Source organism: Lynx canadensis, chromosome B1, assembly GCF_007474595.2.
Source record: "Lynx canadensis isolate LIC74 chromosome B1, mLynCan4.pri.v2, whole genome shotgun sequence".
NCBI lineage: Eukaryota > Metazoa > Chordata > Mammalia > Carnivora > Felidae > Lynx > Lynx canadensis.
The window spans coordinates 1481670-1508679 of NC_044306.2; the positions used below are offsets into that span (position 1 = coordinate 1481670).

At 57.1% G+C, this 27010-nt stretch overlaps 1 protein-coding gene across 4 annotated transcripts in view; it reads left to right on the forward strand.

Moving 5' to 3' along the window:
- ARHGEF10 (Rho guanine nucleotide exchange factor 10) overlaps positions 1 to 21576 on the forward strand; it is a 97996-nt gene extending 76420 nt beyond the window's left edge. For all 4 annotated transcript variants that reach the window (XM_032592796.1, XM_030312046.1, XM_032592794.1 and 1 more), the window contains 6 exons: positions 208 to 398; positions 901 to 1058; positions 5641 to 5783; positions 9879 to 10053; positions 17393 to 17515; positions 20382 to 21576. In XM_032592796.1, the coding sequence (XP_032448687.1) occupies positions 208 to 398; positions 901 to 1058; positions 5641 to 5783; positions 9879 to 10053; positions 17393 to 17515; positions 20382 to 20893 (1302 nt within the window). In that variant the 3' untranslated portion in view covers positions 20894 to 21576. The remainder of the gene's footprint in view (positions 1 to 207; positions 399 to 900; positions 1059 to 5640; positions 5784 to 9878; positions 10054 to 17392; positions 17516 to 20381) is intronic.
- The last annotated feature ends 5434 nt before the right edge of the window (positions 21577 to 27010 follow it).

A 27010-nucleotide genomic window follows, 5' to 3' on the forward strand; every position in this document is an offset into this window, starting at 1 on the left:
TCCCCCCCCACCCCTGCCTCAGATCCGAAGCTGCTGTGGAAGCTCCGAGTGCTCCTCCCCCACCCCCAACCCCTGCCTCAGATCCGAAGCTGCCTTGGAATCTCCCAGGGCTCTTCACCCCCCACCCCTGCCTCAGATCCAAAGCTGCTGTGGAAGCTCCTAGCTACTCCTCTCTCCCCCCCACCCCCCACCCCACCCCTGCCTCAGATTGGAAGCTGCACCAGTCAGATGGGCCAGATCGCCATCGTCTCCTTTCAAAGCTCCAGCCCCAAAGTCATCGAGTGCTTCAACGTGGAGTCTCGGACGCTGTGCATGGTGTTCATCCCTGCGGAGCCCGGGGCCGCGGCCGGGAGGGCGCCGGGCGTGCCCACCATCTGCCTGGGCACTGAGGAGGGGAGGTGAGGCCCGCGTGCCACTCCGTGACGAGGAGCCGGACGGTCACCTGCTCCACCTGTTGGGTGACACTGCGTGGCGAGAGTGGCTGGGGTCGCTGACCTTTGACACGACCAGCAAGTGTGCCCGTGCTGCCTGGCGCTTCCCCTGACGTGTTTCTTCTTATCCCTGATTTCAAAAGTACCTTTCTCTTCATGTTTTGGAAAAAACACGGCCAGAGTCTGTGCTGTAAACATATTGAACACAGACACCTTTTAAAGGAAAGTTAACGTGGTTTTCCTGATACGAAGTTTTAAGATAGATTGAAAGAAGTAATTTTTTAAAATCTGTGTAACCCAAACTTTCTCCTTTAAAATAAAGCGAAGGGGGCTGAGAGGCAGCAGCGTTTCTGCCCAGGGCGGGAGGAGGCGGGAAGGGCTGGGGCGTCACGAGCACTTTGTGATGAGATGAGGCTGCCCTTCCTTCCCGAGCAAATGCACTGACAAGGTTTGCGTTCTTCTCTCGAAGCATCTCCATTTACAAGAGCAGCCAAGGCTCCAAGAAGGTGCGTCTGCAGCACTTCTTTACCCCGGACAAGTCCACGGTCATGAGCCTTGCCTGCGCAGCCCAGAGCCTGTATGCCGGCCTGGTCAACGGGGCCGTGGCCGTCTACCAGAAGGCGGAAGGTAATTGCGTCTGCTCTGTGCGTGCGTCTGCGCGGCCGGTCTCGTGGCTGTGTCCGGGGGTTTGCTGTGGACTGAGCTGTGTGCTTCTGGGTCACGTCCCCGCCAGCGCTTACCCCCACCTGTCCCGGGCACGTGACTTCCCAGCCCCGAAAGGAGCACCCCAGCCGCACAGGCGGGAAGCTGTTTCAGAGGACGGTCTCCTGGTGACCCCTTAGCAGGCCGCCAAGTACCTTCCTCTGTGTGCGTCTGTCTCCCCGCAGCCACGATTCTGTCCCCCGGCCCCGCAAGGCTCTCTTACCCCGGGGGAGGGGGGGCACTGCAGGCCACCCGGGTGAGCAGCTACGCGAGGTTGTCACCAGCCCACCAGCCCGGCCATCGTCTCTCCTCCTCAGGCTCCTTCTCTTGTCACAGGCTTGGCTGAGCATTCCAGTGGCTTCTGGTGACAGCAGAGGGGCCGGTGGGCGTCTCTTCCCCGGGGCCCCCGGGCTGCAGCTCTCAGAGGCAGAGGCAGGGGGCCTTGTGTCCACACCTGCTCCTGCCAGTTCTGATCTGACGGACTGTCGCCCCTTTGCGGAAGCTCTTGTTCTCAGGGGCTCCTTCTCACCTCACCCCTGGCCGGCAGGCCTCCCTGCGCCTCTCGTCCGGGGGTTACACGGACACGTGGGATTGCCGTCCCGGGGCCTCAGCGCTGAGACGTCGTGTCTTGGCTGGCTCGGCGCCATGGCAGATGCCACAGAGCGGGGCCTGAGCAGGGTGTGGCAGCGGGTCCCTGGGGAGAGTCGCTTTCTGCTGTGGAGGGCGCCTCCCCACCGCGGGACAGGGTCCTCACGCGGCGGACGGAGCACGCGCTCTGGGGCGCCCCCTTCTTGCAAGGGCACTGATCCCGTCACGGGGCCCCACCTGACACGGTACGTGTGAGCGCTCAGCGCCCTACCTACCCTTCCTCTGCCCAGTCCGGGCGGTTTGCACATCCTGGCTGGTTTCCACGGCAACTGGGCAGCCCCGTGTCCAGTTGGGTCCCCGACGAGGAAAAGTAAAATGGCAAATTTATCGGGAGGGTTGAGTGAGGGAAGCCAAGGGCTGAGGCCCCTTAAGGAATGGGGGTTGCCTGGCCCCCCTGGGTCCTTTCTGTTCCTGATACCTGCCTGCCTGCCTGAGGTCCACCCCGGGAACCCCCACCCTGGCTCCTGCCCTCCTGTGGTCCACCCCGGGAACCCACCCCCACCCCCGCCCTGGCTCCTGCCCGCCTGTGGTCCACCCTGGGGATGCCCCCCCCCCACCAGCACCTGCCCACCTGTGGTCTACCCCGGGAACCCCACCCCTGCCCAGCTCCTGTCTGCCTGTGGTCCACCCCGGGAACCCACCCCCACCCCCGCCCCGGCTCCTGCCCGCCTGTGGTCCACCCTGGGAACCCCCCCCCCCCAGCTCCTGCCCACCTGTGGTCCACTCCGGGAACCCACCCCCACCCCCGCCCCGGCTCCTGCCCACCTGTGGTCCACCCTGGGAACCCCCCCCCCAGCTCCTGCCCACCTGTGGTCCACCTTGGGAACCCACCCCCACCCCCGCCCTGGCTCCTGCCCGCCTGTGGTCCACCCTGGGAACCCCCCTCCCCCCGGCTCTGTACTGGGGTCAGTCACCCTCTCAGGGACAGTCTGAGCGTTGGCTGGTTCAGGGGACCCTGAGCTGGTCACCAGCGGCTGCAGATGGGCACAGGTCCTACTCCTCACGTCCGGGGGGCGAACAGAACAGTACCCAGAGGTGAACATAGCTCTCAGGGCACCCAGAGAGCGCTGGGGGGTGCTGGGGTCGGAGTCGTGTGCGGGAAGGCCGTGGAGCCAGCCTGCAGGTGCCCGTCCTGTGGAGCTCAGCCAGGGGGCCGGGCCGCTGCGGGACCCCGGGAAGGGCACAGGCTAGAAAGGGCGGGGAGCAGGGGTCTGTGCCCCTCCTGAGGGCGGCCGAGGGCCATTAGCGGGTTTGTCTGTCTTTGTCTGACCTGTCTCCTACGTTACAAGCAGTAGGATTTGCTCATTTTCTATGGCCGAATGATATTCCGTTGTATGTATAGCACATCTCTGTCCATTCACACGTTGGGGGACACTTGGATCTTCTCCGTGTCTTGGCGATTGTAAATAATGCCATGTGAACATGGGGCGGACAGGCCTTTTCAAATTACTGTTCGCGTGTCCTTCGGGTAAGAGCCCAGAAGTGGGGCAGCTGGGTCGTAGAGTAGTTCTGTTTCTAATCTCCTGAGGAGCCTCCACACTGTCGTCCAGAGCGGCCGCACCAGTTTGCGTTCCCACCAGCTGTGCACGAGGGTCCCCCTTTCGCCGCATCCTCACCAACACCTGTTGTTTCTTGTGTCTTTGATGATGTCATTCTGACAAGTGTGGAGCGATGGCCCACTGTGCTTTCACTCCACTTCTCTGATGATGTGTGGTGCTGACCGCAAGTTCACGTACCTGTCCGCCGTCTGAATGTCTTCTTTGGAGAGGTGTCTCTTCCCCACCGTCGTGTTCTCTGAGGGGCGACGATGTGCCTAGCCGGAGGGGGAAAGGCAGCTTCTCCGCCAGGCACTGCTGCAAGCATCTGACTTTTCAGGGCATTCGGAATCTGGAATGTTCTGTAGGAAATTTCCAGATTTTTAAGTGTGGGTTCAAAATGTCATTGGCACGGGTTTGCACCCAGCTGTGGTTGGACAGCCCGGTTGAGGACCCAGGTCTGGAGGGAAGACTGCAGAAAGAGGCTGTCCCCGGACAGGTGGCGTGACAGCTGGAGCTGAGGCCCGCATCCCAGGGACCGACATTGTGCCCTCCCATGGCCCTCAGAGGATTTTGTGCACGGGATCTGTAGAAGGAGTGACTTAGGTGGTCGGAAAACAAAGTTCAATTGTTAGAAGCTAGTCCCAAACCAAAATAACTTGACAGCAGCAGGCGTCTTGATTTGGAGGACGTGGCCACATCGGGGGGGAGGCCCCGTGGGGCAGGGGCAGCAGGGGTCCACAGCCCTGCTCTCTCAGTGCCGTGCGAGTGTTGGGGAGAATCGCATCTCAGCTCGGAGCCTCTGTGATCCCATCGAAAGTGGAGACTGCGGGGTCTCAAAGGGCTCTGAGTCCCGGATGAGAAGGCCTGTGTGCTTCTGTGTGTATGTATGTGCACGTGTGACTGCTAGTGAGCGTGTGCTTGTGTGTGCACGCGTGTGTAACCGCGCGATGATACTCCGGGTCCAGTGCGGATTTTACAAATGATTTTACAGGTCATTGTCCCCTGGAACCAGTAATTGTCCTGCAACATCTTTTGGCTTAATTGTAGCATAAAAGCATCTCCATTTAAGTTGAATTATAACTTGAAAGTGTGCCATGGAATTCAGAACCTGCCTGGTTGCCTCCTGGTGGTTGCACAACCTCAGCTAAAGTTATTCATAAAGAGGGATTGGATTAAAAGGTTCAGTGCTTCAGATCTAGAACACAGAAGCCAGAACTTGGTTCGGAACCAAGACTGTGCCCTCGTCCCTGAGCAAAGCTCTGTTTTGATTAGGAAGTCAGAGGCACTGGTGGATGAACCATTAAATGCTTTCAGGCATAGGGGCGCCTGGGTGGCTCAGTCAGTTAAGCGTCTGACTTCAGCTCAGGTCACGATCTCACGGTTCGTGGGTTCGAGCCCCGCGTTGGGCTCTGTGCTGACAGCTCGGAGCCTGGAGCTGCTTGGGATTCTGTGTCTCCCTCTCTCTCTGCCCTTCCCCCACTTGTGCTCTGTTTCTCTCGTCTCTCAAAAATAAATAAATGTAAAAAACAATTTTTTAAAGATGTTTTTAGGCATGATGGCTTAATTAGTGGTTGCTTTGAAAATTGAAAAATTTATTCTAAATTTTCACAGGACAATTATGTAGTCACGTTGAAAACGTGTGTCTAGTCTTGCTTTACATATTTTTTACCGCTCTCCAAGTTGTTTGTTGACTCTACTTCATGTGAAGTATGACAGACCTCATCCTTAGATCCTTGAAAGTATTTGCAAAGCGATGTATTTCATCAGGGCCTGTGCTTCAGGACCAGAGCGAGCGAAAGCCTCTCTTCCCAGTTCTGACTTACTGTTCTAATGCAGGGAAGATACGGTCCATCCTGATGATACAGGATGCGTATCGAGGGAAAGCTCAAAAGAGCGAGCAGGCAACGGAGGTGCGGACGTTGGCCCGCACCGTGTGGGTGTGGACCCTCCTCCTGACGACGGGGTCATTTCGTGTATTGGCGTTGTAGATGACAGGGCGTATGAGACACCCGGGCGCCGGGCACCTTGCCGAGCTGATCGATCACCTCGTCATGCCTCACACTGTCACGGCCACCTTGCGGGCTGTTTGTGTGGGAGACACGCCAGGTGGCCGGGCTGGGGTCGTGCGCACTCCGGGCTCTGCCACCGTGCTGAGTTGCCTCGTGGAAATGGTGCTCGTGGAACTCTGGACGCCCAGCACCAAGTGTGAACGTCACGGTTACCGATGATATTTTGCCTGTTACTTAAAATGAGCTGGGATCCTGTCCCTACTCCCTGTGTACAGATAACTGAATTTGAAAGTAAAATTTTTGTTTTTCAAGATGGATCCTGGAGTCCCGAACCTCAGACAGTGATAAAACTAGGCGTGCTACCAGTTAGAAGTCTCGTAATGACGGAGGACACGTTATGGGCAGCTTCGGGAGGTCAAGTTTTTACGATCAGCGCCGAGACCCACACAATAGAGGTAAGCCCCTTGAGTGCGTGGCACAGAAGAGACGCATCTTAGAGCTGGCCCCAGTTAGCCTCCGATGCTGGCGGTCAGAGGGCCTCTGGCCTGTAGCTGATGCTGGCAGCCTCTTGCATGTGGCCCTGCACGGAGAGAAAATTCCTCCTAGATTTGGGAGGGAAATCTGGGAAAGACCAGATTAAGTAGATAACTCAGCTAACCGTCCTCTAGCCACGCGCCCATGAAAAAACTGTTGCTTGTTTATCTGCTAACGACCACAAACACGTTACTTTAAAAAATGTGCTCGGTACGAACATAATAGAGAGTCTTCAAGGACATGGACAGACTTGACATTTGATCGAAGTGGCCTTTTCCAATCAGTGCAGTCCGTGGGTTATTCAACAAAGGATCAGGAGACAACGGGCCATGTGGAAATGTGGAGCCGTGCCTCTGGCCCCGAGCCTTTTCCCTTGTAAACTTTACAGATGGAGGTAATTTTAAAAACATAAACAAAATCATAAACTTAGATAGAAAGCAGTACAATGTTCTCATTACTTTGTAGCGGGAGAGATTTTCCAAGCATGACACATGCCTAGAAGTTGCCATAATAAAAAAAATAAATTTGGTGCGGTTTTAGAACATTTTCTGTGCACATTTAATAAGTGTGTGTTTGTATAGAAACTTCTGTAACTGAAAATGAAGAAAATATATGCCACATCTGTGGCTGAGAGGTAATGTTCTTATTAAAGAGAATTCTTATTAACTTTAAGAGAAAGAAGCCAAGCTAATAAAAAATGTTCAGAGGACATAAGGCAGCTTAGACAAAAATACGAATAGGGCACTAAACTAAGAATCGTGCAGCGCACAGGTATGTGTTCGTACACCCGGCCAGTGTACTCACACACGTGTTTACCCGTACGTACAGGCGTACGTGCGTTAGCCTCATCTCTAGAAAGCGCTTATTGTGACAAGGAGCCATTTTTCAAATGGGCGAAAAGTGAAACGTTCTCACTTTCCAGCGTTGGCGAGCTGTGGGCACGTCGTGGCTGGTCCCGGGCAAGTCCAGGGCTCCGGGACTCAGCCAGTGGAGGGAGGCCGCGGTGCGGCGTCTCCGGAAGGCAATCCCGCGTTGGCGTCTGGCATTCAAAGGGCTCAGTCCTTTTCCTGGCAATGCCACCGCTAGACGTTTGCTCCTTAGATAAGCTCATGCGTGTGTGGGTGAGGTCACGTATCGCCGCGTTGTGTGATACCACGAATAATTGAAAATACCCAACGAGCACCAGTTGGGGGAACTAGGTAAAGAACGTCATACCTGGCAGTGGCAGGAGAGAATGAGCGGGCAGCGCTGACCGGTGTTCAGTTAAGCGGAGGAGGGGCAGGTTGCAGAGTGTTGTTGTGTGAACATACACGTACAGAGGGTGCCCGCAGAGCGCTTTATGTATTACCTGTTGTTAGCAGTTGCTTAACACGTGCACGTGTGTGTACTTTCGGAGACACACAAAAAGCCGTCCTAAGCAGGGTAGCAGGGATGAGAGAGAGAAAGAATTTTACTTATTATACCTTTGAATTTTTTGCCCATTTTATATATTTCTTTTTTTATTAAAAGTTGCACGTACCTAATTATTTTCTGTCTACACGTGACCGTCTCTGGCTTCTACTCTAAATGAACTCAGATAGCAAAGGTTTTTTGTTTTTTTTTTCCGCCAATGAAACAAATCCTGTCACAGATAAAAATTCCTCTGAGCATCACACCCAAGGTGGTAGAGAAAGGAATCTGTTCAGGGGAGGGTCCCCGGCATCCCCGTGAGGGCCCTGAGGGCATTTTGGAATGACTGTTGCCAATCTCCACAAACTCGTGATCAACTTTAGTCATCATGGACTTCCAAAGATATTTGTCTAGACTCTCCTTAGGAAGGGTCACCGGTTCAGCCAGGACAGGGGCTTGAAGACATTTTGCCAGCACTCATTGAGACACATTTCAAGACGTTCGTGAAACCTGTTCATGGACACGCTTGGTGGCAGATTCTGTAACCTCAGAAGGTGGACCGTAAGCCTCCCGCCCGTTGTAGGAGCTCCTTCACGTCACAGAGCGTGGGCTGACCGCGGTCAGAGTAACACCGAGTCCGTGCGGGCCTGGGTGGACGGTGTTAGACTGCGCCAGACCCCCGAGGGCGGCATAGGACAGCAGGCCTTCGGGAAGTCACCAGGTGCCGCACCTGGACGCGCCGGGTCCCAGACGGGCTCGAGGTCGATGCACTTTCCGTTGGACCACAACTAGCTTCTCTGTGGCTTGTCCTTGATGTGCCAGTCCAGCGTCCTGCAAGACCCCACCTCCTGCAGGTGGCAGAAAGTCAGCCCGCGGTGGCTCTGGCCGCGCCAGGCAGCTGGCAGGAAAGAGCGGAATCGTGGCTTTGATGCCAGGGACACACAGGGCAGGACAGAAACGCTGGGTTATTTCTGCCCGAGAGCCCTATGCCGCCGGCTGTCCCAGCTGAGCAGAATTCCTGGAAGGAGACGACGTAGAGCCTGTGAGGAGGGAGGCCAGTCACGTGCGAGAAAGGTCGGGGGAGCCTGAGAGCCTGGTGGGAAGAGAGGGCGGCACAGGTGGGGTCGGAAGGGACCTCACGTTCATTACGGATGAGCTTAGGGCTATTCCTCGGTCCCTGTGAGCATCGCAGACGGCCGCCAGGGTGGGAGGTGTCCCACGACAGCAGCCACGTCTGGCCGGGGCAGGGCTACCACCACGCTGGGTGGATGGTGAGCCACCGATGTCAGGAAGTCCGTGCTCTCTGGAGGCCGGTTTGCCGGCCCCTCTGAAGGGGGTGCCGCTGGAGACCGCGCACGTGGGCGGGGGGCCCGCAGGACCCGCAGGCCTGCAGGACGAGCTGGTTCTGGGAGGACAGGCCACCGGCCGCGAAGTGCAGGAGACACGTCAGCGGGCAGTCACGGACAGCGTGCACCAGCAGCACCGGAGATGTGCCCGCGGCATCTTGGGAGCACGTCAAGGCCGCGTGTGACGTGACTCGGGACGGAAAGGAGGACAAACTGCAGTGAATGGATAAAGTAACTTGCCGAAAAGCAGTGGAAAAAAGGGGGTGTGGAGCATCGGTGGGCCCTCGGAACATTCTGGAAATGCTAGTTCTGGGCCCCACCCTCAGCCTGCTGAATTAGAAACCGGGATTGAGGGCCAGCAACCTGTGCTATGTTGTCTTTCCTGGAGTGTCCGCAGCAAGGACAGAACGTGGCTTTGCTCCTTGATTCCCGAGCTTCTGTAACATGCACGACCCTCCCCCCGGATGTGCCTTCCTCCCCCAGGGAGTAGTGACCCCCATGTCATGAGCCCAAGAGGAGCAGCCGGGGAAGGCGGGCAGTTCAGCGGGCTCTACACAGCCCCCCCTGCGCTTAGACTTTTGGGACCAGCCCTTGAGTCAGAGAAGTAAGCCCACCTGTTTCCCGTGTGGCTCGGCCTCCAGTGTTTCCATCTGGAGGACCGTGTGGGGTTTGGTCTGCCCTGAGGACCCCGTGTCTTCACACGGAGTCTCCAGGCTCACACCCCTCCTCCAGACCTAGCAGACGACACCGCCAGCTGCCCAGTGCTGGCCCATCCGCGCTGGGACCAAGTCACAAAATCTGCCCCCGTGGGTCCCCATAGAGCAGGGTTGTCCGGATGGAGATGTGGACGGGGCAGAGCTCGGCCAGAAGCCCGGGAGGAAGGACCTGGTCACACAGAGAAGTAGCGGGTGGCCTTTGTGGGCAAGCCAGGGGCGACTGCAAACCCAGACACCATGGGCAGCCCAGGAGCGCTGGGAGCGGTGGGGTCAGACAGGCCATCTCGGGGCCACCCAAGGCCGGGGTGTGGACCTCCGTTCCTGCTCGAGATTTGGGGGAGGGCTGCTGACTCCCCACCAAAGTCGGGGGCGCTGGCCAGCCTCCTTTGGCCATCGTGTCTCCCTGTTCACGGGCCTTCCGTCCCTCTGCCCACTCCGTCCCTCTGTCCCTCCTGCCTTCCTGCTCTCGCCCCCCCACCCGGGGACTGCCGGATCTGCCTCCGCGGTGGGCGGGGCTCCAGGCGCACCCGCTGCCCCGTCCACCGCTTCTCCTCGATCTCTCCAGAATCAGCTGGACGCCCACCAGGAAGAAGGCATGGTGGTCTCTCACATGGTCGTCGCCGGCGTGGGGATCTGGATCGCCTTCACCTCTGGGTCCACGCTCCGCCTCTTCCACACGGAGACGCTCAAGCATCTGCAGGACATCAACATAGCCACGCCTGTGCACCATATGCTGCCAGGTAACTGCACCCGGGGGCGGGGGGGGGGGTCCCCCGAGGGAGGACACGGCGGGGGATGTGGCGCGCAGGCGCAGCTCTTCCGGGCGAGGGCGCTGGCGCGCAAGCGCGGCCATTCCAGGCGCGGCTCTTCCGGGCGAGGGCGCTGTGCGCACCGCGACTCTGTGTGCTGGCATGGAACCGCATTCAAGCACCACTTTTGTAGGTCAGGAGCCGTTGATCATAGCCCGTGTGCGCCAGTTAAGCCTGGTAAGACTCCACCCTGGGAGCAAGCTGAAGAACAGAGAGGAGGAAAAGATCTGCTGGGGCGGGGACAGCTCCCAAGGGAAGCCAGAGACGCAGCTTCTCGGCTGGGAGGCCACCAGGCACAGAGCAGGAAGGATGCCGCTAGCGGGGGTGGGGGGGTGGGACGGGGGACAAAACCAGCAAAGGTGCAGGGGTGCGGCTGTGGGGTGGCAAGTAGCTTGTGTGTGTGTGTGTCTGGGTGGCGAGTGTGTATACATGTGTGGCTTGCGTGTGCGTGTGCATGTAGCTCGTGGGTAGATTCACGTGGCTGCTATATGTGTGCACGTGGCTGGCACGTGTGAACGCGTACCTAGTGTGCGTATGCACATGCCTGTCTGCATAAACACGCATGCAAGTGTGTACATAAGCCTGTAGCCAGTAAGTGCAAACAGGCACCTAGCACATGCGAGGACCATGTTGCCAGTCTGTGGCCAGTGTGTATAAGTTTCTAGCCAGTATGTATACGTTTGTATTTCGTGTAGCTGGTACGGACACCCATGGAGCTAGAGTGTATTCCCGTATCTGGTACATATAGGCGTGTAGTTAACGTGTGTGTATGTCATGTGTAAACGAACGTGCAGCTAGTGTGTGTGAGCGCGTACCTGGTGCCTGCATGCGTGTAGGTCGTACGCGGAACGCATCGCTGGTGTGTGCGGGCTTGTAGCTGGGGCACGTCCGCGTGTGACGGACGTGCATAAGCAGGTGGCTGCTGTGCAAGGGCGGAGGGGCAGAGGGAAGGAGGAGGCCGGGAAGGTTGTGCGGTCATGAGTGTGGAAGGGGCTTCCCGGCAGCGGGCTGCGAGGACGGGAGGGTGGCGGGCCGTCCTGTGGTCCCGAGGGACGCACCCTGGCAAGCGGCAGTGAGCGGAGTCACCTGCGGCGGGACCGATTGGGGAGAGGAAGGGCCAGAAAGCCTGAGATTTGGGGCCTCGGTTTTCGGGAAGAACGTGAAGTCATCAGCGACACCGGGTCCCACAGAGCCGGCTTGGAGGAAGCTAGCATGTGTGGTGCTGAGCAAAGGAGCCACGTGGGAAATTGGAAGGAGGGGCTGGCATGCGGACGACGAGTTGGGAAAGGGGCCTGTTTGGGACTTTGCCCTCCCGGCGAGCGATGAGGGACAGGGGGACAGGACAGACAAAGTCAGGTACCAGCGTCACGAGATGAGAGGATTGTGCAGAGTCAGAGGGGGCATCAGGCGCGCAGAGAGCCCTGCAGTGCATATCCAAGCGGCCAGGAGAGGAGCACCGGGCGGGGGACGGCCACGCGCACAGCCTGAATGCTGGTGTGCATGCGTGTGCACACGTTGTATGCACCTGGGGGTGTTGTGTGCATGGGTGCTCGCAGGCGGTGAGAGTGTGTGTGTACCTGGAGTGCTGTTGTGTGTACGTGAGCGTGCTTGCACGCGTGAGTGTGGGTGAGTGTGGGTGTGGGTGAGTGTGGGTGTGGGTGAGTGTGGGTGTGGTGTGTGCACCACACCTGTGCGTGTGTGTGTATGTGTGTGTGTGTGTGTACGTGTGAAGGAGGAGCTGTGCTGCTGGTGTTTGAGAGCAGGGGGAACCACGATAGTAAAGGCACTGAATTTAGGATTGACTTTGGAAAAGTTCATCACGAAAGGCTGAGCAGGTTAGAGAACCCCGATCAAGTTGCCTCTTAATCGGGATTACGTGTCGGATGACATTTAAATTCTGCAAGTACGTAAGCGTGGAAAAAAGCTCTTAGAAGTTGTCTGGGTCCCCTGCTCATGTCGGTAGTGAAACAAGTTCTCAGAATCTTCCAGACTCAGGGCAGATTTGGTGGTGGGTTGGCGGTGGGTTGGTGGCTACTTGGTGGGTTGGTGGCAGATGGGTCAGTGACAGTGTTGAAGATGTCTGTAGCTTGAGCGGAAGGTACTGGAGGAACGGTCACCGTTGACGCATTGAGAAATGAATAGTCTGGGTTCAGGTTCCAGAAAGGCTGGCCTCTGACCAGGGGAAGTACACTGCAGTTGGAAGGCGGGCCGGCTGGGGGCAGAGAGGACAGTGGGAAGCAGGGACGGCGACAAGACACGTTTGTTTGGGGCTCAGCGAGCGAGGGACAGCTGCTCCCTGGTTGTGTTTCGTGTCTGTACTGGGGTGACTGGCACGTAAAACCGCACCGGCCGTGTGGCTCGTTGTTTGCACACGTGTGCACGTCGTGAAGGGCTCACCGCAACCAAGCTAACGCATTCTCCACTTCATGGTTTCCACATGTGCACGCATGTGTGGTGGTCGGGAGATTTAATCCATAGGACGAGCTGTGTACACATCGTTTCTTTTTTTTTTTTTTAATTTTTTTTTTTTAACGTTTACTTATTTTTGGGACAGAGAGAGACAGAGCATGAACAGGGGAGGGGCAGAGAGAGAGGGAGACACAGAATCGGAAACAGGCTCCAGGCTCCGAGCCATCCGCCCAGAGCCTGACGCGGGGCTCGAACTCCCGGACCGCGAGATCGTGACCTGGCTGAAGTCGGACGCTTAACCGACTGCGCCACCCAGGCGCCCCCACATCGTTTCTTAAGTAACATAGGGCGCTTTTGTTTCGCGAGGAGCACAGATTGACACAACTTCCGAGCTTGCGTATAAGAAAACGCTGGTTTACGGGCACTTCCCTGGGGACCTGGTGTGTTCTCTTTTGCACGCCAGCTGGTGGAGCAGGTGTGTGCAGTCTGGATCCGTCGTATCAGATGGTGTGTCGGGCAGGCTGTCATCGTGCCCGTGAGCGGCCGGCCCGTCCGGGGGACTGCCCTCTGTGCCCCCAGAGTCCTGACCCCGCGGCCCTGCTGGCCTCACTGGCCAAGCAGCCCCAGGGGAGCCCCGGACCTGCTGCCATCTTGCCCTTGTTGCTCAAGGTCGAGGCGGTTCCAGACCCCCCACAGGCTAGCCCACAAGTGCCACGGGCTGGGCCCCTTCTCGTAGGGCTGAGCTCTGTCCCTGTCCTCACTTGGCCTCACGTCCACGCTGCGTTTACAGACCCACACATGGAGGTGTTTCCTTCATTTCTCACGAGCGTTTTCGTGACTGGTTTCACCCTCCAGTCAATGACTCTCTTGCCTCCCTCTGCGTGGCTCTCCTGTGCTGTCACAGACCCACCTGGGCTCTGGTGGGACTGAGAGGCTGTGCGGTGAGACGCTTCCCCGAGCCCACCCTCCGCAGGCCGGACGCCGGCGTCCGATGGGGCTCGGCTCTGTCCTTGTGGTCACAGCACACGTCCCCTCGGTCGTGGGTCTTCATTCCCGTGTCGCCGTCAGGCTGTGGAGAACCAGCAAGCCTCCAGGCCAGATCGGGGCGGGAGCCTTCGGGTGACGCGTGTCCTCCCGAATTTCACCAACGTCTGGGGGCATCTTACGCCTGACCTGCGTCTCAGACTCTCCGTGAAGGTTGTGTAGCGGCCTTGGAGGGGGGTGGGTGGTTAGAGCAAAGTCCGCTACGCTCGGAATGTTGTTGTCTTTGTCTCATCTCCTCAGTGGCTGTGGGGTACAGTCCTCAGAAAGACGTGGTCCAGAATTGGTCTGATGTTTAAAAAAATTTTTGAGTTTATTTATTTATTCTGAGAGAGAGAGAGAGCAAGCAGGCGCGCACTAGAGCAGGGGAGGGGCGGAGAGAGAGCGAACCCCAGGCAGGCTCCAGGCTATCAGCACAGAGCCTGATGCAAAGGCTCAAATTCACGACCCTGAGACATGACCGGAGTCCACATCAACCGACTGAGCCACCCAGGTGCCCCCAAATTGGTCTGATTCTCGTTGCATTTTGTGATGTAGAGAATGAGAAGGCCCAAGCCCCACGTCTTCCCTTGAACTTTTACCGGTGGTCTTACCCTCAGGCCGGTGCTTCCTGGAGACAAGCGTTAGTTGGCTGCGGCTTCGGGGGACTCGGTGTTCACGCTATAGGCACGGAGGTGCGCCGATTGGAGGCCGCTGGGCTGTGTCGTTCTCTGGACACTGGTGCCTGTGACTGCCGGCGGCTTTCCCGCACTCCTGCACGTCCAGTGCTGGCACGTACCCGGAGCCTCCATCCGAGAGTCGTGTTCGTGGGTTGCCCACATGGGTTTCGTTGTGTACACGTGGCAGGAATATGTGAAGTTACCCTTTTGTGCCCTTACCGGACGATGAAATTCCAGTAGGTTCTGGAGATGAAGACTGCCCAAGCCAGAAAGAACAAAAATCAAACACAAAATTGATACACTGGTAATTCACACCTGTCTTGGGAGTTAACAGAACTTCATGGAACCCGAATAATTCTTGGAGGCCCCAGCGTGCTTTTCCTGGAGGAGGACACGGCTGTGCTGAGTGGGCCACGTCTGCTGCCTCTGGGTAGAGCTCTGTTCTGAAAACCATCACACCCAGGCTCCGTGACGTACAGCACATCGGCCCTCACGCGGTCGAACACGGGACAACACAGCCTCCGGATGAGCACACACACCTTGGAGAGCAGATTGCTGGTGTAGAGTTTACAGCGAAAGCGTGTAACGGGGCCTTGTTCCTTGGGGCTCCCACTCAGTTACTTACCCCACGATGCAGGCGGCACGTTTTGCTGCTTTGTCTAGAATATTCCAGGGAGACTGTTTTGACGGAGAAGTTCTGAGAGGTCATGTGAAGTCAGCCTTTCTGTGTCCCCACGGAGCGAACGCATTGCCTTCCAGGAGGGACGTGGCCACGTATGATGGCCAAATTAGGATTAAAAAAAAAGTAAAATCAGTGTAATTTAAAAAGAAATACTCAATGACCACATCCTAGGGGAAGTCAGCAAATTAAACCAGACTGAAGATGATTTGTGAATTAGGAAGCAAAACTGAGGATGGGGTTTGGTATCCTGGTTCCTGCTGCCGTCCTGGATTAAGTGGTCCCGGGTTAACCAGCAGCTAATTCCGGGTTAGCCAGCAGCTAATCCCAGGTTAGCCAGCAGCTAATCCTGGGTTAGCCAGCAGCTAATCCCGGGTTAACCAGCGGCTGGGCCCTGTCCGCTGCCTGTGGGGTGTTCTGGGTGCCGGTGCAGAGAGAGGGACCCTGCTGAAGCGTTGCCTCCCACTCTTAGAGGCTCTGTGCTGCCCCCGCTCCCTGCCTCTGTTGGAGTATCTACCGCGAGCATGTGGACACCCCCCAGCTTGTCGCCCGTTGATGGCGGTTGTGAACGGTGCTGAGGATCTCATCCCTCAGCCGCGTCCGCTGGCCCCATCACGTCTGACGGTGCCTGTGCACCTGTGCTCTGTGGTGTGTACAGAATTCACGCAGCACCCACCCATCTCCAGAACGACGTCCCTCAGTCAGACGTTCGGAAGTCCTGGGAACGTAAACCATCATGAGCTTGTAAAACAGGATGTAAGTCTGTGTTGAGAAGCAAAACCAAATCTTTGTTCATTGTAGATGTTGTGTTTTTAAGCTTATTTACTTATTTTCAGAGAGAGTGGAAGAGAGAGTGTGTACCAGTGGGGAGGGGCAGAAAGGGAGACAGAGAATCTCAAGCAGGCTCCGTGCTGTCGGCGCACAGCCCGACGCGGGGCTTGAACTCACAGACCGCCAGATCATGACCTGAGCGGAACCAAGGATCAGATGCTTACCCGACTGAGCCCCCCAGGCACCCCTTCTTGTTTGTTTTTTGCCATTGCAAAAAAATTCGTAAAAACGGTCGTGTTAATGTAGCTTTGGCCTTGGTACCAGGCCACTTGTTGCCATGTTTCTTACGGGAGGTGAACTTGAGGTCGATGCAGAGATGTTGGAAGGAACCTTGTCTGTGCAGGATGGGGTCATGTCAGCTTAGGTGCCACCGTGGCCTCACACACAAGGAACGCCGTCTGGTCCACACGCCGGCTTTCGAGCTGGCAGAGAGAGGCCGGGGGTCGCCGTGTGTCTCGCTCAGAGTGATGCCACCCGCGGAGTGGTGGTGATCACGCAGACACCCCCGGCACCCTTCAGGGCAGAGGCCCACAGGAGACCAGCCAGGCGGCCCCGTGCACTTCTGGGCCACAGGGCCGTGGCTGTAACCCAAACTGATCCAAGGGCCTTGCCGTGAAGGCCTTCCTGGTGCCACCGTTTCATATGACATTTCCCAAACCATGTCCCACGTCCTTCCCCGTCCCGACAGAAGCCTGGGGTGTGGCCTGCTGTCGTTGATGAGCCGTGCCGACGAGCACTTGTAGGGGAGTCGTGCTGGGCACATGACGTAGAACACAGAACACAGATCACGTGTTAGCTCCGTGTCACCTGCTGTCACTGATGAGCTGCCAATGAGCTTGTAGGGGAGTCGTGCTGGGCACATGACGTAGAACACAGAACACAGATCACGTGTTAGCTCCGTGTCACCTGCTGTCACTGATGAGCTGTGCCGCGGGGCACTTGTAGGGGAGTTGTGCTGGGCACATGACATAGAACATAGAACACAGAATGCGCGTTAGCTCCGTGTCACCTGCTGTCACTGATGAGCTGTGCCAATGCGCTTGTAGGGGAGTCGTGCTGGGGCATGACGTAGAATATAGAACATAGAACGCGTGTTAGCTCCACGTCACCTGCTGTCACTGGTGAGCTGTGCCGCGGGGCACTTGTAGGGCAGTTGTGCTGGGCGCATGACGTAGAACATAGAACACAGAATGCGCGTTAGCTCCGTGTCACCTGCTGTCACTGATGAGCTGCCAATGAGCTTGTAGGGGAGTCGTGCTGGGTGCATGACATAGAACATAGAACACAGATCACGTGTTAGCTCCGTGCCACCTGCCGTCACTGATGAGCTGTGCCGCGGGGCACTTGTAGGGGAGTCGTGCTGGGCGCGTGATGTAGAACACAGAACACAGATCGCGTGTTAGTTCTGTGTCACCTGTGAGGCGAGGCCTCTCCTTCTAGGAGGCAGGGGTGGGGAGGGCCGAAACGACGCTCGGCTTGCGGCCTTCCTCTTCCTGGATGGGCAGGGACTGAGTGCAGTGTGTAGCTGGAGAGCCGCTTGCCGGTGGGGAGGGGGTTGGCTGGGCGGGGAGCGCTCCGGGGGGTGGGGGTGAGCACCTGCCCCGCCCCCCACCTGCTGCAGACACCGGACTCCGTCCCCCGCCCCCTGCAGGGCACCAGCGCCTGTCAGTGACCAGCCTGCTCGTCTGCCATGGCCTGCTCATGGTCGGCACCAGCCTGGGCTTCGTGGTGGCCCTGCCCGTGCCTCGTCTGCAGGGGATCCCCAAAGTGACCGGTGAGTGGACCCCTCCGCACGCACCATCCCATCCCGTCAGCTCGCTGAGCCCGTCTGCCTCCTTGCGCCTTTGCAGCCGGAGGGGAGGGTCTGCTTAAACCGTGCAGATTATCTGGGGTTCTTTTTTCCCTTCTTTTCTGGCATACTCTGGACTGTCTGCTAATTGGGATCAATTCCTGCTTTTGTTTTTCTGCTGCTTCCGTTAGTGGCCCAGGGAGAATCTTTCCCCCCAAACACGTTTTCATGTTACCTTTACTGCCACCTGTTAGTTTCTGTCGTTTTTGTATGGTTTTGCTCAGTGGGAGTGGATGCTTTTTATATTTTATGTGGCCAAGAAGGAAGCCCAGCCTCTGGACAACGTGAGGTGTGCTTTTTTGCACAACGTTGCTAGGAGTTCAAATGGGTACAGGATTTTCAGGAAGCAACTTGGCATTTTAGGTCACGAGCCTGAAAAGGCTTGTGTTTCTGGATTCAGGATTTTTCAGTTCAGAAATCTGCCTTGGTAAGCAGCTGAGTCTGTGAACAAAAACAAGATGCAAAAAAGATATTCGATACAGCATTCAATTTTTAGTAGCCCGGAATAGGAAACAACTTAAAATTAGGGGGAAAGAGACAGTTGAGAAAATGGTTGCACTGCCATTTTGGTATATGATGTAGCCAGTAGAAATGGTGTTTGTGGAGAGCTTTAAATGATACACACAAAACGTCAATTCCATAAGGAAAACCAAGATCTCAAATTTTACGTTGATGATGTAACATCAGCGATGTGGGAAAAACTCTCAGAAGAAAAAGATTTGTAGGAAACTCACCAAAATGTCAATAAAGATTCTGTTTCTATAGTTTTTTCCTACTGACAACTTTAGAGTATTTCATGTGACATCAGACAAAAAGCTTTTTTTCTCCACGGGCTTTAACAGACTTATCTTTCCCTAAGTTCAGGAGCCACCTGTTGGTGCTAAGGATTCCAATTTTGTTGATTTTTTTTTTAAGTTTATTTATTTATTTGAAAGAGAGCACGAGCAGGGAGGGGCAGAGGGAGAGAGAGAGAATCCCAAGTAGGCTCTGTGCCGTCAGGGCAGAGCCTGATGTGGGGCTTGAACTCCCGAAACTGTGAGATCGTGACCTGAGCCGAAATCAAGAGTCAGACATTTAATTGACTGAGCGACCCAGGCGCCCCGGTCATTCATTTCTTAATCTCAGTTTTTATTCTGAGCTCTGTATTGCACACACACGAAATTGCACGTAACCAACACGTACAGGTTGCACCGTGCTGATGAAGCGGTCACGCTGCACCTGCCCCTGCCCCTGGCACAGGGGCCCCTCCCTCACAACATACCTGACTATTCTCCTGAGTCGTACACCCTCGTTCTGTTGATTTTTCTGTATAGTTTTGCCAATTTGTACCTGAAAAAACCAAACTTGTGATTTTGCTGTTTTTTTTTCCATTTTCTATAATTGCCTCATAACATATGATGTGTCTGTCCCTCTGTAACTTTTAGATCACACCTCCCCAGCTGGGGTCAAGCCTTCCTGCCCCCTCTAGGTTCCCTCCAGCACCTACTAGTTGGCCACTGCCACTCACACCGGCTAAAGAATCCTGTGATTTAATCTGCTTTGGCCAAGGAGGGGTGAAGGTGAGGGCTAGGGCCTCGTGTCAGCCTTAAAGCATCTGGTGACAAAGGGACACATGCTTCCCATCCTGGACCCCTCACCTGTGAACCACTTAAAAAGTGCTGACACCCTGTTCCTACCTGACAACGTAGGGTCAGGACGTTCGGGGGGAAATAAACTCTGTTTCGAAAAAGACCTATAGGTAGTTTCTGACACGTGCTCTTGGATTAGGTGATGTTTTTTTTTTGTTTTGTTTTGTTTTTTCTCCAACGTTTATTTATTTTTGGGACAGAGAGAGACAGAGCATGAACGGGGGAGGGGCAGAGAGAGAGGGAGACACAGAATCGGAAACAGGCTCCAGGCTCTGAGCCATCAGCCCAGAGCCTGACACGGGGCTCGAACTCACGGACCGCGAGATCGTGACCTGGCTGAAGTCGGACGCTTAACCGACTGCGCCACCCAGGCGCCCCTTAGGTGATGTTTTAAAATTAAATTCACGTCACTTTTAAATCAAAAAGTCCCCAATGTAATTAAAACCACAGAAGTAACTCCTAGAACGTTTTTGTAACAGAAAATGGCAGGAAGCTACTGGCCGTTTACTTAGGCATCTTGTTCTTAAAACTGACACATTTCTGGCACTTAAGTTTTCGTTTTTTTTTTTTAATTTTTTTTTTTAATGTTTATTACTGAAAGACGCAGAGTGTGAGTGGGGGAGGGGCACACAGAGAAGGAGATACAGAATCCGAAGGAGGTTCCAGGCTCTGAGCTGTCAGCACAGAGCCCAACACAGGGCTCAGATCCACAAACTACGAGATCGTGACCTGAGCCAAAGTCGGATGGTTAACCGACTGAGCCACCCAGGCACCCCTGGCATTTAAATTTTCAATCAAGACTTAGAAAAATTAAACATGTTTCTGTAGAGCAAGTGAGAAGGCATTTATACAGAGAACAGGAAAACAGCTGTTTCACTGCTGTGAAAAGTCCCCTGTGGGTGTCGGGGCAGAGCTGCTGTGGATGAAAACCAGGGCTGTATCCTAGCCCGTCATTCTGGAAGATTTCGTGGACTTAACTAAAAATCCACGAGACTGCGAGAAGCTGTTCTCGTGTTAAGTGGTCAGTCGGTGTCCCAGTCGTGTGTGGGATTCTGTGGTTTGGACGGGGGCAGATGCGTGTTGACCCCCTCTGGGCTGCCGCACGCGGTGATTGCTGAAGATTGCTGAATGACCCCTCCCCCCCCCCCCCCACCATCCCCCAGGAAGAGGCATGGTCTCCTACCACGCACACAACGGGCCCGTCAAGTTCCTGGTCATGGCCACCGCCGCCCTCAAAACAGACAAGGACAAGCCCTCGGGCAGCCCGCCACCCGGCGCAGACCCCCAGGATGGAGACCAGAAGGATGTGTTGCCGGGCGAGGGGCCGGGCCCCGGCCTGAGTCAGAGCAGCCCAGACGCCGTCTGGCTGGGGGGCTCGCTGGGCTCCGTGACCCACAGAAGCGATTTCTCCTCGTCATCCGGGTCCCTGACCCCATCGCAGGGCTCAGGCTCCCTGGAGCCCAGAGCAGAGGAGAGCGTCGTCTACGACCTCCTGCGGCTTCCCAGCATGTTGCCGAGCAGAGGGCGGCGGGTCAGGAGGGCGAAAGCCAGCTCGGTGCTGGTGGTGTGCGGGGGCCAGGGCCACCGGCGGGTGAGCAGGAAGGCCCGGCCGCAGCGCCCCGAGGAGCTGGCCGCCTCCATCATGGTCTGGCAGATCCCCCTGCTGAACGCGTGAGTCCGTGGCCCATCTGGGTGGCCGCGTCCTTGCGGCCAAGCCGGGCGACCCGAGGGCTGTAGCCGTGTCTACACTGGTTGAGGGTAAATCACGTCTTGGGGGAAGAAATGTGCAATACCGTCGCGGTGGTGTTTTCCGGAGCGGAAGCCAGCACAGACGCCCGTGAGGGGACAGAGGACCAGGCCGGGTTGCAGCCGTGTTGGCGTCCGGGGGCGACCGCGTGCTTCGCGAGCACGGCAGACCACGCGGAAACACAGACGCTCCGCACCCACTCGCGGGCCCTGCTGCTTAGAGAGTTCGCGGACTCAGAACTTATGGGGAAATACAGCTTATTCCGTCGTAGAGAAACTTCTTAACAATTCCTAGAGTAACCTTACTCGATTCAGAGTCTCTCCTTTTATTTATATTGTATATCTTTAAATTCCAGCACAGAGTCCGTAACGCTGAAGAGAGCCAGCTAACGTCCCCCCCGTCCAGGTTGTGGTATTTGCTTTCTGAAGTGAAGTGGGTTTTCCAAAGCGGCATAATGTGCGTGTTGTGTATTTTAACAAAGTAGTATTTTTGTACTGCCTTTTTTTTCTATTAAAGATTAACAGTTAATGTTTTAGTCAATATATCGTCTGTAACATTTCACAAATAATGTTCGGCTTTGAACCAAAATGCTCAATACCTTATCAACATTTAGACTCAAGCGTCCACACCAGAAGATCCTTCCCTCCTCCTCGTAAGGAGTATCAATACCCACATTAGAAATGCACGTTTCCCTCTCATAGGAGATGCACACTGAGCGTGTCCTCAGCTCTTTCAGAGTGTTTCCCGCACCTGCTGACCTGGACCTCGGTGCCTGCTTCGAATATGCCTTGTGAGGTTACTCATGGTGCTAGAGAGTGTGGGTGTGTCCCTGCTGGGGTGGGACACAGGCCGGGGACACTGCCTCAGTGTGCCTCCTGCAAGCACGCAGGCTTGCATTCTGTGGTCACAAAGCCCCCGCGTGGTCGAGGCATGCGGGCGAGCAGTGGGTCCCGTCCCGTATAGCGTGGGTTTATGTCTCCGTGTCGTACTCACTGAGCGGTTTGAGAACATTAATGCGGGCATCACCAGAGATAAACTTCTCAGCACTTTACAGATGACTAAAAAATGCTAATTTTATGCCTTAGCCAAATATTTCCCAAGGTGCACATATACCCCCACGCGAAAGTAATCTCTCCCCAAGCTTTCTTAAACTGTTAGCTGCTACCTGAAGTCATAAATAAAGTCTTTTTATTTAAAAATACAGTATTCGAATTGCCTTTTTTCCCCATAAAACACAAAGGGGCAGTTGGGGGGTTCTGAGGGGCCCTTTCAAGTTCAGGATGGCCACCTGCTGGCCTGGGAGTTTAGTACGAGTTCCAGAGACAGTCCCAGCGTGAGAGGAAAACAGTGCTGTGACTTGAGGTGGGTGCTGAGCTGAGACACTTCCAAGAGACTCACGTACTCGCCGTTTTACATTTTGAGTGATGTCGCAGGTTGAATGAATTTCGTGTAAAACACAAAGACCGCGTCTGCAGCCCACCGAGCTCCGTACCGTCTGTGCGGCAGAAGCCGTGAAGGTTCTCGGTCTTTTCACGGGCCGGGGGAACGGAAGGACTCTGACCTGATACTGTCTCAGAAAACTCCAAACCAGTAGGTTTTCTTCTGCCGTAAATAAGGAGAGAACGAGACCGTACAGGTGGAGGTTTGCATTTAGGTTGTAACATTGATGACATCATTAGAAAAAACCCCGTGTGACGCCACATAGGGTGCTCCCGTGGTAGCGGTCCCGCTCTGTGAGGGGCTCTGGGCGCTAAGCGGCCTCTCTCTGGGGCCGTAGTTGTCTCCCGATTCACCTGCGGCCCCTGAGCTCTTCCCTGGGCTCCAAGAGCTAGGGCCTGGTTCGCAAGGAGCCTGGCACGACCCTGGCTCCTCCAACGGGCTCCCCACCCTGCCTCCCTGCCTCGGGGCGAGGCCCCGTTCCCTCGGGGCCCTCACACCCCCTGGCCCGGCGGCCTCAGCGGCTCCGCGTGTGGTTGGCGCCTGGCCCCCAGGCAGCATCCTGTGACCGCCAGGGTCAGACCAGGTTTGGGCCAGTGCCGTGGATGGGTGCCCCCAACTCTTAGGTTGGAATCTCACCCCGCAAGGTGGTGACGTCAGGAGGAGGGCGATGCTGAGGTGTGAGGGTGGGCGCCCCATGCCGCGATCAAACGCAACACGGGAGAGGGTCCCCGGAGAGCTCCCAGCCCCTCTGCCGGTGAGGACCGTGAGGACAGTGAGAAGACCATCTGTGAGCCAGGGAGCCCCCACCGCACACCCGCCCCGCCCGGCCTCCGCTCTGGACTTGCGGCCCCAAGGGGTAAAGCGTAGCCCAAGTCCCCGGCACTCCCGTAACCCCCCCCCCCCAGGGTGGTGCTTGTCTCCGGAGCCTTATGTGCTGCTGGAGTACTGGCCCCGTTTCCAGAGGGGGCCCTTCCCCAGACAGCCGACCCCACGCTGGGCCCCTGTGGGCCGTGACCTGCCACCCGGAGACTTGCCCCCGCACGGCCGTCCCGCCGCCCAGGGGCCTCGGGAGCTCAGGGCTCGCCCAGGAGGCCCCTCGTGCTCCGTGCTGTGGGTGGATGTGGGCCGCGTCTCCCCCCACCGAGCCTGCCGAGGTGCTGGCCGAGGGGGAGGGACGTCAGTGCGGGTGGGGCGGGGCGGGGGCGAGACCCTCCATCATGGCCAGGGCGCCCCCGTGTCAGGTGGGTGCTGTCATCCCCCGAAGGGACCAGGAGCCAACCCGGAAGTGTGGACTCGTCCTGTGGGGTTGACTCTGACCGGTGTGCCTGCAGGATTGGTGTGCACTTTCGGGCAAGAAGTGAGGACATCTGGTTCTCGTGAACAGTTAAGGCAGGAGGGGGGCTCCGTGTTCTGGGAGGGGGGGCAAGTACGTCTGCAAATCTAAGTGGTGCCAGGCTCCTTGGCACCTCGGCTCCTTGGCACTCGGCCACCTGCACAGCAGGGAGCCCCCGGGGTCTCCGTGCCCCGAGCCTGGACTGGACCTGATGAGGGACTCAGCTCCAGGAGCTGGCCCAGCCCGGGCCCAGCCCGGCTCACAAGCTCAGCGGATAATGGCGTGCCAGGAAAACTTAGGGTAAGAGACGGACACAGGGGTGTGACAGGGGCTGTGACAGGCACCTCCTGCCCCCCATCCTGGTTGGAGACAACCCCCATCTCCTCCTGCCCCCACCTCCTGTCTCCCTCCCCCCAACCCGTGGGGGACGCCCCCCCCCTCCTGTCTCTGCACCCCCACCCCCCGTCCCGGGTGGCTGGGCAGGGCTGGTGGCTCCGAGCCCCCCTCTCTGAGCTGACACGCAGATGTCCCGGAGTCCCCTGCAGGGACCCAGCTCTGACCTCATCCATTTGGACTCTACCCGCACCACCTCCTGTGTCTGCCTCTTTGGCTGGGAGCACAGCCTTTCCCGCAGTTTGAGCCTTTGGGGGCGCCTGGCTTCTGAGATAACCCTGTTCCCTGCAGAAGTGCTAAAGACCCCGGGCCCGTGAGAGGCCCTCCTTCCAGCAGAGAGAGAGGAAACGTCCTAACAGCCTCGGCCAGGGCCTGCTGCCGCCCTCTGAACCCCCGGCCACCAACCCAGCAGACACACAGGGGAAGAGCTGGGCGAGAGGCTTCCTTCCAAGACGCCGGTGCCTTTTTCCTGGTGTGGTGAACTCGGGGCCTGCTGGCTGGCTTTCCAGGCGGCTCGGGGCCTGCTCTCCAGCAGCGTTTCCTTGGTCACGAACGGGCGACTCACTTCACTTTCTGGGGTATTTCTTTTCTTTCTTTCTTTTTTAATATTTTAATGTTTATTTATTTTTGAGAGCGAGAGAGACAGCATGAGCAAGCGAGGAGCAGGGAGAGAGGGAGACACAGAATCCGAAGCAGGCTCCAGGCTCCGAGCTGTCATCACAGAGCCCGATGCGGGGCTCGAACTCATGAACCGTGAGATCATGACCTGAGCCGAAGTCAGACGCTCAGCCGACTGAGCCACCCGGATGCCCCACTTTCTGGGGTATTTCTGTATTTCTGACAGGCTGTATAGAGATGGGATTTTGCAAATGGAGTCCTCGTATCTGATTTCCTAAATCATGTCCCAAAGCTGCTGTATGTCAGTGTTTTATGGGTTCAATCTGATAAGCGTGTCCTAGATCCTGAGGAAAGTGGGGTAGTTTCTAGCCGGTCTTCTCTCCTATAAAACGGACACAGCTTAAGCCCTAGAGAGCAGACAGTTTTCGGGTGACTTTCGGATTTACGTGCGGGGAAGTGCGTTCTGTCCCACGCCAGGACGTATTGAGGGAAGCGAGGTGTGCTGCTGATGGTGGCCAGCCACCCGTCCGTGAAGGGCCCCCACCGCACAGTTTCAGGACCGTTTCCGGCTGCCTGAGACCGTTGGAAAGCACCCCTCCCACACGCAGCGTGGTGGTTCTGCTTCGGGGCGCAGAGCGCTTCCCCCCTTTCCAGACCACATCTCTTTCACGCCTCGCCTGCAGTCCCTGGGCACGCGCACGCACACACACTCAGCTTGCACACTCGCCTCTGTGCTCGCCTGCGAGGGCCTGTCTGCACAATGTTTATTCGGGCGGAAGAGGAGAGAGAGAGAGAGGCAGCCTCTCGGCCTGGTCTGGCTTGAGTTTGCTCCCTGCTGCTGGCTCTCTCCAAAGAGCCTCAGAAAGAATTAACCCTTGAGAAGCGGGTTGGTGAATTGTTTGGTGCCTGACAGCTTTTGTTGAAGGGTTGAAGGCACCCTTCTGCCGCCTCTTCGTGGGGGGAGAATTCCGCGTTGGTCCTTCTAGGCGTCCGCATGGTGTGTCCCTCGCCCTCGGGACCTGCAGTCGGTACACGGCCCCTTGTCCCCTCCTGAGAAGGTGCCGAGCCCTGGGCCCCCAGCGCGGGAGTGCCCAGCCAGGGCAGGAAGCGGGCGGCCTGGGAAGCTCAGGTGACTTTTTCTCACCTGTGCCGTGAGGGCTGTGGCCCCTGCCTACTTGGCGCGGGGACTGAGCAGCCGTCCGTGCGTCACAGGCCATCTTGCCCTACAGGACACTTTCTCGAGTCTGACTCTTGAAACGGCGTTTCTCCGCGCCTCCTGTCGGCAGACACCATGTGGGCACAGCTTTGTGGTTTTATGAAAGACAGTCGCCGTGGGAGGTGGGGGGTCTGTGCCCCGTTGGGCGGTTGAGGACGCCGCGGCTGGGAGAGGTCGGGCGTCCCACCAGAGGGGACTGGGCACGGAGCCGCGGAAGCCGGATGCTGGTGACAGACAGCAGGACTGGGTCGGCCTTCGGCCAGGACCGGAATTTACCGGCACTGGGGTGACCGGGTGGGAACCGCGGGGAGAAAGGGGGAGGCGCAGACCCTTGGCAGGGGCCCCGCTGGCCGGGATCGTGTGGGTGGGCTGCCGGGAGCCCAGCCAGGCCGCGGAGCGGACAGGCAGAAGGGCGGCCAGCGTACCCGCACAGTGGTGCCCACGGAGACCCGAGGCCCCGCGTGATTGAGGGGCTTTTCCCTCGGCTGGGTTGTCAACGCCAGAGATAACGGATCACCCGTACGAGCGGCTTGCTGGCTGAATGTGCCCACCAGGCTGTCTCCGGTTACGATGCACGGGTCTCTAGAAGTTCTGGTTCACATAGACCACCCGGTACGGAGCGCATCAGCTGAGCGTCACGGAGCCAGCCGCCTTCTAAGAGGATGACCAGACGTAGGCCGCGTGTGGTGTTCTAGAATGCGGTTTGAGGGCTGAGGCAGAGCCCAGGGCCAGGCGGTGATGAATGTGGGGGAGGGGAGCGAGGGGGAGGGCAGAGCTGAGGTTGGGGGAGGGGCGGGGTCCCCAAGGGTCCTGCTCTGGAAGGTCTGCTCCCGTACAGCATCTGAGCAGAGCCGGGGGACCCAGTAAAGTGTGTCCCAGCCGCTGACAGGCGAATTCTAGAAGGTTCTGAGGTGCAGGGCTGCTGGCGCATGGCGCGCACGCGGAGAGAGCCCTGTGCGCCTTGCTCTAGGTCGGTAAGTAGTGGAGGAATTATTCTTATGTTTTTCTGCTCATCAAAAAATTATTGCTTTTCTTTTTCCTGTGG